Below are 12,742 nucleotides of genomic sequence, written 5' to 3' on the forward strand. Positions count from 1 at the left end.
GTTTCTCTTCTTACAATGTCATGCCCCTGCCTGAGAACTGTTACTCCATCTTCTTGTTTACCATTGGATATAAAAGACTGCTGAAGGAGGACTCAAGGTTTTTTGATTGGCTGATGCTGACGCTGGCTGGTGTGTCTCCATCAGAGCAACTTTCTGCACTGAGAACTTTATACGTAGGCTTTAGAAAAGCTAAGCTAAAGAGAACATGGGACAGTGCAAGTCTAAGGACCGAAACTTTAAAGGGAACATGGGACAGTGCAGGTCTGAGGGCAAAGACTTTAAGAAAGATTATGTTAAAAAAAAAATGCTAAGAGAAAACATGGGACAGAGCAAGTCTAAGGAAAGAGACTTTAAAGAACAGAAAAGAAGACTTTAGAAGTAAGGTTTTAAAGACAGAGAAAAGAAGCAGAGTAAAGAGAAGAGAAGTAAAAAGCAATGAGGCTGTTATGTGTCTCCATCCGAGCGCCCAGAACACCTGGCCCCAGCTTTATGCATGTCTGTCTTCTACCGTTTGTCCTTTCTGCATTTCTTCCACCCCCAGTTAGGTTGGTAGAACCAAGACCTCGTGAGAAAGCTCTCTAGATAGGTAAGCCTGTCTTCCTTTCCCCACCCCCTTCCTCTGACTACATATTGAAAAAATTCATTGAAATTACAGTAGACCCCTTAAGGGTACCTGCCTTGTTTGTGTGGAAAATGGCATTCATGGGTGGCTTCTTTTTTAAAATCACATACCCCTGCCCCAAGTCAGGTTCAGCCATGTAGCCTGCTGTGTGAGTAGCAGATCCTGTCAGTCCCCTTTATCTCCCGTATACATGCGCTGTGCCAGGTCAAAGGTGCCATCTGGGCCTGGGCTCCTGGATGATCAGCTTCAAAGCACTTTGACCCCACACAGCCCTGGCAGAAGGAGAGCTGAAGCCATTAGCTTCTCTCACCTGTCAAGAGGTGGCTTGTCATTAGGGTAACACTTCAGTCTCCAGATTCGTTAGGTTTTCCTTGGTGACAGAGCTGAACTGAAGGTTTTTTCTGTTCTCCTCGACTTGCCTCCCACTTCCTTTCCCATCTTATGTGCCTCACCATAGTGAGCTAAGAATTCTCTTGGTAGCATACAGCTTGGCAGGCAGCTTCTGGAAGAGCATATACAGAACACACCACAGCCCAGAGCACAGTGCACCCTGACCAGGGCTGGCAGTGACAGCATTTCCAGACCCACTCCCTGGGAAGGCGAGCCCAGTGGGGAGACTCCTGCTCAGGACACAGAATGCTTGCCTTGACTTCCTGTACAGCGTGCTACTTGATCACTCACTGGCCAACTGCCACAGGAAGAGTAGTGAGTGAGCTCTTAGGAAATGTGCTGTTCAGTATAGAAAAATGTTACCTTGGCAACAAGTGTGCTTCATTACCAGATGGCATTAGCTTTTATCTGTGGCATCCCATAGCCATTGCCAAGAACCAACCCATGGCCTCTGTTGGTGGGCATCTTGCTTTCTGACCATGGCAGCATTGGCTAGTTTTTTGTGGACAGATGTTGATTGGCCCATCTGTGATGCATGATTAGTTCAGTCTATCAAAAGCCCAAGGCGACTACAACCTGGTACATCCAGATCACTACAAACTCTCACTCCAGATACGTGAGGATCTGACTCGCTGTAGAACAACGTTAAGGCTGGACAGGATCTTGCAGAATGTACACTGAGCTCTGTCCTGATGGCACTGCTAGAGGGGACAGGGGTGGCTGTGCCACACCATGCTTAGAAGATGGAGAATGTGACATGCCTGCCTGGATCCTCTTTTTAGTTTCTTCAGCTAGCCCCTCTGCATTTCATTTTGCAGCTGAGGGGACAGGCATGAGAGGCTGTCTGACGCCCTGGGTCACATTTCCTGGACATGCTGCCTATGAGAAGGAAGCCTGCATGCTAAAGGGACAGCTGTGAATCAGGGAGATCTGACTGGATCAGCCACAGGCAGCATCTCCTAAACTGCCTGACCTGAAGCCTTGCAGACTGCTCAGCAGTCATTCATCATGCCCCATGGTTTTGTTCCTCCTTCTGGGCCCAGCACCATTGTCACCCCCTCTCCAGCTCTGTAGCTTTCCTTTAGCCCCAGGTATGGCAGTAGGAGAGAAGATTGACCCAAGTGGCAAGCTCACTGACCTGGGGGCAGAAGCTGTTCCTGGTTCCAGTTTTGATGCTAACTGGCTTTCAAATCATTCCACCTTGGCAAACTCCAAACAGATGCCACTGAACACTTACTCTGTGCCAAGCCATGTGCCATCCCCTGCATCTGTGCACTGCTTCCTGGAATTCTCCCAGTCTTTCTGCAACTGAGACAACATTGTCTTCATTTAGATGGGGATGGGGGGGGGGTGTGGTAGTGTTCAGAGGAGGTAGGAACAGGGCCACCCTTCCTAGCAGCAGAGCCAAGACCTGACTCCTACTGTGCCTGGTTCCAAAGCCTTCAAAATTGTGGACATTGTGCCATCAGGACTGTGCTAAAAATTCAAAAACCATGAATCTGTGCCTCTCCAACTTAGATGAGCACCAGGGTCCTTTCTGGCTTTGGAAAAAATAAGAATTGATAAATTTCACTGAGCCTGATGGATTTGGAAGACAGTAAACCAGCTGTCAGCACACTACTACAACCCCATGAGGCTTTTGCCAAAAACCTCCAAGTCTCATCTCATTGCAAACTTGTAGCAAGTACAGTGAGGAGGAACATGTTAGTGCACCACGGGGATTCAGTCAGCGACATCCAGACTCTGAAACCTCTGTAGAGAATAACCCAGTTCCTTCAACCAGTAGAACGGAGGCAGGAGATGTTTTAGTTTAGAAGAGACTCATGCTACGTGTCGAGCAGTCACTGATATGGACCATATTTAGATCCTGATGTGAGCAAATTGTTTTAAAAGTGGCATTACGAGACTTGGACATTCAAACACTGACGATACTGCATACGTGGTGGCATTGGAGAATTACTGTGTTTAGACATGGGGCCATGCTGAAAAGCCATTAGGCTTTTCATCATTGTTTCAGAGCCCTTATCCGAGATACATACTGGGATGTTTACGGAGAAATGAGACCATGGCTCTTACTTGTTTCAGAGCACACAGGAAGGGAAAAGGGGGGGAGGGAGTGACACAGTTGGCCTAGAGTTGGGATGGGCCTGTGGGGTACCCCTTTGTACAATTAATTTATACTAATAAAAAATTTAATCAAGCTGGTATTGGAGCTTTTGGATTTGATTTTGTTTTGATTAAATAGCTCCCATTGCTGACAAGAACAGACTAAGAGTGAAATAAGTGTGTTCACTCCTTTCTGGTTGCACAACCCTTGTGGATTGCCGAGTTAGGCAGACTGTATTAAAAGCCTTACATATTTGTAAGATTTTTGCAAATCTATCCTAAAATAGGAAATAATCCAAATTTTTGTAACAAAAGTAGACATTGCAGTCATATTTATATTAGGGAAACTAGAAAGCCAAAGAAATGATAGTACAGCCACCCCCACTACCATGCAGCAGCTAACACTAGTGTTAAGATTACATGGGATCATGAAGCAGTGCGTTTGTTGCAGTTTTAAGTAGAATATGATTTGAGAGGATAAATATATATATATATATTCAATATATATACAATGTATTCTTAATTGTAATCACGTTAGAAATTAAAAAACCGTAGATCTTAGGTAAAAAAATAATTAAAAGAAGTCCCTCAAAATGTGAATGGCTATTATCCTTGAATGGAAAGAGTATAAAAGTTAGCTTCTTTTTTTTTTCTCTAATTTTTTATTTTTATATAATAAACATGTTTTTCTAACTTTTTAGTATTAGCTAGCTTAAAAATACCAAAATTAATTACCAGATGCTAGTGGCTCACGCCTGTAATCCTAGCTACTTAGGAGGCAGAGATCAGGAGAATTGTGGTTTGAAGCCAGCCCCGGGCAAATTAGTTCAAGAGACCGTGTCTCAAAAAAACCCAACACAAAACAGGCCTAGCAGAGTGGCTCAAGTGGTAGAGCTCCTGCCTAGCAAGTGTGAGGCCCTGAGTTCAAACTCAAGTACTGGAAAAAAATTAAACTGTTAAAACAAGAAAAATACAAAACTTCTGATGTCTGTAGTGTGTGTTTCTGAAATCCATCTTTGGAAACTTAAAAGATCGTAAGGCAATTTGTCAGGTGATTAAAGCAAGCTAGGCTTGGGCATTTTTCAAAAAACACTTGCTTAGTTATCCGTGCTTCCTAACAAGGAATGTTTAAATGTGCAGTAGAAGGCTGGGGCCCTTTTGCAGATCTGTGGGACTCACCCCACATTAGCCTCTCAAGAGGCTATTGATTTCAGCACTTGTAATTACCAGGCTGTGACTGGGTTGCTCTCCCCACTCCTTCCTTCCTTTCCAGCAGCTGCTCTTGTCCAAAGGCAGACTTGCTGATCTGACCTTTGTGGTTTATTGGCATGCTTATGTAATGATTCCCAGCAACACAGAAAGGACCCACTGGATGTAACCTGGTATGAGAACATTTAAAAGTACAGAAGTAAGATATGTTTATTAGCATTCCCTTAAACATGAACAAATGTGTCCTATCTTTTTATTACCTGGTTTGCACTGTGTACCAGGTTAGGCCTTCGAAAATAGACACACCAACCCAGCACTTAGAATTACTGCGGAACCAGATGTCGGAGTATACACTGGTTCCTAGGACTAATGAGGACAGAGAAAGGTGACTGTTGGGGAAAGTCAGTTGAACACAGCAAGGAATAGGAAGATCAGGAAGGGATGGTTGAAGTGGCATCTCTGGATACTGGCAGGGATTGGCGTCAGAGGATCGAGGTGCTGGGTGAGGCTGAGACCAGAAGGCTTCTTATTGGCTAATTCTATGAGGCCAAGTCCCAGCAGAACAGCCTGGACACCATGGGCCTTGGGCAGGTCCTGGCCAGGTCTGCCTCCAGAGTCTCACCTGGGAACTGAGAAGGGCTTAGCAAGGGTCAGAAGAGTTGCCTGTGTATCAAAGAGGCAGTGTAATTTTACTCCTAGGCGGACTTGGTCCACAAACACAGAAGGCTCTTTTTTGCCTGGCATCTGCAGAACTACTTTTTTTAGGTATTTTTAATCCATAATATATGCTTAGATTCTAAGCGAGCACAAGCACTTAGATGTATTTCCAGGATCTTGTTTTCTTTCTGGATGTAAAACTAAGTTACTTTTCTTTTGCCCTTAGCCCTTGTTTTGGAATGTTTTTCTGCTTTTGACCAGTCCCTATAAATAGATAGTTCAGCCAGGGGGTATTCAGTGCCTGCTTTTTCTCTGTGTTTTACTCATGGATATAAATAGGTCCCTGACAGCATGAAAACAAAGTGCTCACTAAATCCTAGAATGCCAGAACTAGTCTTGGAAAAAGCTAGTCTTAAAATGGCTGAGGGTTGGAAGGGTGGATACTAGCAAACGTACGTAAACATAAAACTTACCCTAGAGTTTGTAAGCCAAACTTCAGGTGGTCAGATGAGTTGGCCCACATTATCCCTGAGAGATTACAGGAGGAACCCGCTGTGTCTGTTCTTACATGCTATAGGTTAAGAGTCCCACACTTTCCCCCGAAACACTTGCCCCACTCAGAAACAGGACACCCAGGTGGTCATTTCTGCTTCCTCCAGGCCTGCCCACCTTCGCGTGATCTATCTTCGTGTCCAAGTGTGAGCGTTCATCTTTGCATACTCATGTTTTGACAGGTGACCTTGGGAAAGGTGTTGAAAGTGATCGTGGTCATGAGGAGCCTATTCATCGATCGAGCAATAGTAAAGGGGTATAATGAAAATGTCTACATGGAGGATGGCAAGGTAAGTGTTGGAGAATCCAATGAATGACATGGAAACAATCGTAGCTGAAATGATCTACAAACATAGATTTCTCAGTATGAAGGTGAATACTTTACAAAAAGCATTTCATTCCGTCTGCTTGCATTTTTCATCAAGCTTCTTCCTCTAAGCCTGATGCCCTTACCTGAATTTCTAATTTATCACCTTAGACCCCAGTTGCCTCATTAAATGTGTCTTCTGAGGAAATGGATTTTTTTCCAAGTCAACCAGTACATCAATAGCCTAGGGTTCAGCATTTTGCCTTTCCTAGAATCATGAGGAAAATTCAAGTTAGTCTGACACAACCTAATAACTCTTTTTTTTCCACGAAACCAGTAAGTCACCCTCAGGAAGTCGCTTATTCATAGCCACATGCCCTGAATGCTGCTACTGAAAGAAGACAGTTCTTCCCACAGGTGGTTTGTTTCATGGCAAGTTCACCAGTGTGAACCCCCAATTTCTTCTGACCGCTCACTCTCCATATGGCTCTGAAGAGCATCAGAGGAGGCTAATGGGAGCTGACAGCTTTCCTTTGTATCTGCTCCTGAGTGTAATAGGCACCCTGCCTGGAGACCCACCCAGCTTCTCCCTGCCACTTCCCAGCCTAATCGTCCTCCCCCAGGAGACGTCTCTTCCCCTCATTTTGAACTATTTAAAGTTCATTAGTACCCAGCACTCACCACCCAGTGGCCACATTATAACGAGAATAGAATGCTCTTCAAAAAGAGGTGATAACTGTGGCTTAGCGCATAACAGTGTGCTTACAAGAAGTGCACCGGGATGTAATGACATAATGCGTCTTGGTCAAGTCACTCGACACTCCCGCAGTCCAGTATTGGCTACCTGGGAAGCCACTCTTACTCCAAGAACTCTGCCATGTGCTCGTCAGTCTCCTCACCGACAGCAAAGCATCTGCCCAGGAGAGATTTCCTTTTGCCTTTTGGAAAAACCAAGCTGTCCTTGGAGCAAGCGTGGAAAGTGAAGTGGGTGATGGGTGAGCCATGGCCTCGTGCGATCCTGGACTCAGACTTCAGAGGCTGTTTCTTCCTTCTGGCCCACTGCAGGGGGCGCTCAGAAGTGTCATTCCTGTCACACACCTGATGTGAAACACAGACCTTGCTTACATACAGCTGGACTGGGGAGTTAAAGAACAAATACAGAGCAAGTGAGGACCATGCTGATGAGGGAACTGAGTTGAATTTAGATAAGAAGTAGTGGCGATTTTGCCAACTTTGCGTGATACCTTTCACATTTTGATGTCAGTTGCCCATACCAAAAGTCTCCAAAATAAGTGACATAAGGCACTTAGCCACTGCTGAGTGTTCAGTAAATGGTGACTAGCATTATTTTTATTCTGCACCTAAAACAAGTAGCTTGGAAAGTAACCTCACATGTATTCCTCTAAGATTCCTCTCTGGTGACCCTTCCCACCTGCTTCAGATACTTCCTTCTCTCTCACCTCCATGACCCCAGGTTCCCCAGAGATTTCTTTTCCCACCACCCACTCTCCTTGATATTCTCATCCATGTCACCTACACAGAGGTCACTCGTGCAGACCTCCCTCCCCAGACACTGCTCAAATTTAGTCTGCCCAGAGCTAATGTCATTATATCTCTCCCTAAATGTGGTTTCCTCCTCTCTTCCTGCTTAGTTATCCATAGCACAACCTAATTGCTCAAGCCTTCCCATCATCCCTCGTATCTAGTCTATCAGCAGTACTGGCAGTTCCCCCTTAAGACTCTGTCACATTGGGCCCCTCCTGTCCATGTTCTCTGCTTCTCATCCACACACAACTACTCTCAAGTCTCACTTGCCTCTCACGATTTCTCCTGCCCGTGGTTTCCCACCTGCCACGCTAAGATTCACCCCACAAGTGTCATTCTCTCACTTGTCACCACCTCTGCATTGCCCAGAGCAGCCCTCAACAGGTCAGAAAGTTGGGGGAGGGGATTACTAATAGATGTGAGGCATGGAGTGGGCCACAGTCAAACAAGTTTGAGGAGCAATGGATTAGGGAAAGTTCACTTTTGTTGTTTGTTTTGTTTCTTGTTTGTTCTCTTGCCTTTTGTTTTGCGGTGCTGGGGGTCAAACCCAGGGCCTCGCACATGCTTGGCAACAGCACTACCACTGAGCCACACCCCCAGCCCCAAAGTTGAGTGTCTTTACTGTAGATATTCTTAGAGCCTTTGGTTTGGTTACATGCTTTGTGGGTCTCTAAAGGCATAAGTAATGTACAGTATTTTCCTCATTTACTTGGTCACCACGTTCTTTGGGGTTTTCTGCCAATTCTTAAAGCACATTATACACTGGCATTTTGCCAAGTGCACTGTGAGAACCCTGGCTTTACCAAATAAAATGCAGGCTCCTTTGCAAGACATGTAAGTGCCTGACAGCTGTGCTGCCTTCCTATTGGACCCCATCTGCTCTCTTTCTGCACACATCCAGACTCGGGTGTTCCCTCTGGCCCCCAGGATGTGGTACCCTTGCACACATTTGCACATCTGCCATGCCTGGGACAGTTAACTCTCCAGCCCACTGGATAAGTTCTCACCCTCCCTCCTTACTGGCTCAGTACCTCCTTCCTTCTCATCTCTCTATACTTTCTGGGGGCCTTTTACGAGGAGCCCTGTGCTTACAGACATGGGCTCTAGAAGTGGCTGACACGGGCTTCCCTCCACTTACAGCACAGAGATCAGAGGTCATCATCATTCATGACACATCCATAGAGTTTTGGCTGGTACGGGGGTTAGCACCTCGTGAGGATTTGTTTACACCTCCATCTTGCACTTAGCCAAAGTGCTAGCAATACTAACAAATAAGGCCTGGCAGACAGCACTATTCACATGCCTGTGGCGGTTAACAAGCCCTCCTAGCCTGCCATGACCAGACTGCAGAGAAGAGGACAACTTAGTGTGGAGGTGCCCATCCACAGCCACGCAGCCAGTCCACAAGTCTGCACTGACCAGGATACAACTAGTGCGGAAGCACCAGAGAAGCCCAGTCTTGGTGGGAAAGGAGAAGAAATAGCCTACTTGGCGATATGAAAATATTTAGCTGGGATGGAGAAGTGAAGACTCAAAACTATGAAATGAAGAAAAAAAGGTGGGGGCATGGCTCAAGTGAAGGAGCACCTGCCTAGCAAGCATAAGGTCCTGAGTTCAAACCCTAGTACTACCAAAAAGCAAAAACAAAACACAGAGAAATGAAGAAAAAAGAAGCAGCAGAAATTGAAGTTGTAAATAAATCAAAGAACAAAAGAGACACATACAAACTTACATGCACAATTTCTCCTGATAGAGATTAGCGCAGCTTCTCTGGTCATCAAAAAGAAAATGGGTATGTTTGGGAATTCCTTTATGACTGACATCAGAAGTATGGTGGAGCAGGATGCCTCTTGATGCCTTTGCCACCTTCAGGGTACAGTCAGCCACATTTGGTAGAGAAGCTCTCCACTGAATAGATCCACCTAGACCTACTCCTTGCCCAATTGATTAGTCCATCTGCTTTTCAGAGGTCTTTAGAAGATCAAGCAGACTCTGCAAGCATTCTGCTCTGAGTGCTGATCCTGGCATGTCATGTACTTCTGTGTATTTACCCACAGAGACCTTAGTGCTCTCAGTGCTGAAGTGCCTGGCACACCCCAATGACACCACTAGTGCTTAAGGTGTGGTCTACAAGAACAACCTGTCACTTGTTGCAACAGGTGCCCAGGGGCTAGGGTGTTGCTGCAGTCTCCTGGAGCAGTCTCAGGTACACTGGGTGTGACTTTGAAAGCTCCTGTAGCCTTCACCTCTGCCTGCATGATTGCCCAGCGGACAGTGCAATGCTGCTAGGGCATTCCGCGAGGTTTTCATCGCCCCTAGCACCACCCACACCAGCAAGCTGTCACCTTGCACTGCCTGTAACAGCCACTGTCCTAATGCCCTGTCTCTACCTGTGATGCACGTTTTGGATCCCAAGCACCAGCAGCCTGATCCTCTACTAAGGAAGAAAAATGCTGTTCAGACCGCTATTCATTGTGATGAGGGAGGGAGAGCCGTGACTCAGCATGTTAAAAGGCCAGGTTTAGAGGAATACCTGACCATTGTCCTGATTTTATACAAGTCAGACCGAACTGAAAAATAAACGTGTCTCAGTTGAATTTATCTTATTAGGGGATTTAGGTTATGTTAATGCTATAGCTTCATTAATTACCCCATATCAATAAAAAGGCAGCTTTTAGCCTCCGAGCGTAAGAGAGGAAAAGAAATGGTGCTATCAAAGGGAGCCTTCAAAGACAGCCAGAGCTGTCTCCAGGGTAATTTCTGATCCTGTATTCTTCCCACTTCAAAGTTGGATGTGTGTGTGTGTTGGGGTCGAGGGGGTTGGGGAGGCTTGAGTCTGATTTCTCTAATAAGTGTTGGCATCAGCCCCGTTTGATATTAGATGCAGGGAACATTTTGATTTGTTTTAGCCTTTGAAACTGTTCAGACGACCTTCAGAAAAATGGCCTCTTGTTACTTCTGGGGAGAAGGGTGAGAGCCTGGAAGGGGAATCCAGTTTAATTCCTATGCAAAGGAGGCCTGGAATTGTGCTTTCAGCAGTTTTAGTAACAAATGCAGGTCCTAGCTGGAAGTGAAAATTCGAAGAATAATAGACCTGTAACACCTCCTTCCTCCCTGAGATTCGTTCACTCTCTTTTCCTCTGGGGGTTGGGCAGGCTTGGGAAGATGATCACATAGATGGTTTTCTGGTTTTAAAAACTTGGGCAGACAAGGAGAAATGCATCCCCATTGTCCAGTTGTAGCCTTCACTCAGTCTCACATGTCTGCTGCCTGTTGACCTTGGCAAACAAAGCTCTAAGGAAAGGCTTTAGAAGTGGAAGCTTATATGCAGCTTCCAAGTGTTATTTAGAAGTGTCCCTTGTAGATCATTTTAAATTCTCTCTATGTGCTGCCTTTGAAATGAAATAAAGAATTGATAACTTTCTGATAAGCTGCCAACATGTTCACATACTGCTAAATGAATTTTAGCGGTGATGATTGTCACAGCAGCAGGCCTGGCGTTGATTTGTGATGTTGAACTCTACAGGAACACCACCCCTCCCCAAGAACTGTCAGGTGACAGTGTGGGGACTCAGAGGTGCATTCACCTTCAGTTGACCTGGGCCTCTGAACACAGACCTGCTTCTGTGTGACCTTAGACAGGTTGCCTGACTTCCCTGAGCCCCAGTTTCCTCATCTGAGTCAGGAATGATTTTACCATCTTCATGCTGGGAGTAATTAAAAAGACAGTGTAGATGGAGTGCAAGCTAAAACCAGTCATCAGAAAACAATGTCTTGCAAGCACGAAACCCTGAATTCAAACCCCAAAAAAAAGTCTGACCTCGCTGATAGTGACAGAGGTGATGATAACCACTGTTAAAGTTAGAATGACCTTGCCTGCTGGTATCACATCATTCCAATTATTTTCTCCCACTACTTGTTCCTGTGCGTCAAGAGGTCTTTTGACATCTCAGGGTTTGCCCTGAGGCTGGTTATGTCTGTGCTGAAGCACTTAGTTTGTTTCACTTCCCCCAGAATAGACCCTATGCATACCCTAAAACACTTTGTCCAGTCTCCGGGTCTTGGTTCAGCTGCCAGTCATCCCAGGCTGACTTTGGTCTTTCAAATGCTTACCCCACATTCTGAGGGAAGCTTTACTACCTTTTCTGCCACCATAGTTCAGAATAATGTCTTGTTCACCAGGCTGAAAGTTTGCAGCTTCCAGAATTCTCCCTTTTTTAAATATTGAAGCTAGCAAAAAATTGGTAACCATGCCCATCTTTCTAGTGAGTAGGTGGAGCTAATAAATACTCAGTTCAGCCTGACTTTTTGAAATGAGTTCCTGCGGGCTTCCTGGCCCCGAGGAGAGACAGGACATTGACTCCAGAATGCTCATTTAAACCGCTTTCTTTGGCATAAATCTAGCAGAAAATCAAGTACAAACCACCTGCTGTATCTTCCCAGCAAAAGGGGAGCCCATTGTTATGGGATCTCTTTTTCAGCTCTGTGCACCAGGTAAATAGACCACATTGTCCAAAGTCCCTCAGTCCCAAATGGCAGAACTGCTCCCTAGGGTCCTGAAGAAGATTCTTAATCCTCCTTTCAAAAAGAGCACCGCCTCCCTCTCAGTGGCCATGGTGGGTTTTGAGAGTCCATAACTAGGGCGCAGATACATCCATAATTAAACCTAGGCCGAGTTCCCTCCAGATGCTTTTGTTATTAAAAGATGTTGTAGAATACCAAAGGGTTTTTTAAAATAAGTTTTTCTTCTAAGTAAAAACTATAACTTTTTCACCTGCACAGATTACTTACTTCTCTGTCTTTTGGGGGCTCTGGGTTTATGCTTTGCTCTGCTTATGTGTGGTGTGAATAGGCAGGAAGGATAAATAGTGAAGAACTTCAGAAGAAACAGCTGTGGGCTCAAAATAGAAGAAGAACCATATTAGTTCCAAGTTCAGACATGGATGTTACTCTTCCCAAAATTTAGATCTAGACTCTTTGCATCTATCTGCAATCTTGATAGTGATTTTGGTAAAACTAAAAGATGCAAGTAATTATTATTTTCATTCATGTCTTTAGCAGGGTTGAGCAAGCCCTGAGGTCTCCCTCAGAGTCATCTTTGTCACTCTCCCCTGTAAGTAGTTAACCTGTCAGAGCAAAACTCAAATACCTGGAGGTTTTTCTTTTTCCTCTCTCACCCATTTGTTTAAGGGGAACCAACGACTAGAAATGAGCAGTTTAGCAGGTGTAGGAGGGGGGTCTGCTATGGGTCTTGGGGGCACCCAGGAGGGAGATGTTGCAGTCAGAGGCTGGGGTGTGGATGGATTTCAGGTGCATTTTCCCAGTGGAAGGAAAGAATGTACGAGTGCTGACCC

The 12,742-nt window shown here is 45.3% G+C and overlaps 1 protein-coding gene across 1 annotated transcript in view; it reads left to right on the forward strand.

Annotated features, from left to right (window-relative positions):
* Med27 (mediator complex subunit 27) overlaps positions 1-12,742 on the forward strand; it is a 201,345-nt gene that overhangs the window by 169,645 nt on the left and 18,958 nt on the right. The window contains exon 5 of the mRNA XM_020161590.2: positions 5,719-5,826. Coding sequence (XP_020017179.2) covers positions 5,719-5,826 — 108 coding nt within the window. The remainder of the gene's footprint in view (positions 1-5,718; positions 5,827-12,742) is intronic.

The sequence above is a fragment of the Castor canadensis genome, chromosome 13 (genome assembly GCF_047511655.1).
Source record: "Castor canadensis chromosome 13, mCasCan1.hap1v2, whole genome shotgun sequence".
Lineage (NCBI taxonomy): Eukaryota > Metazoa > Chordata > Mammalia > Rodentia > Castoridae > Castor > Castor canadensis.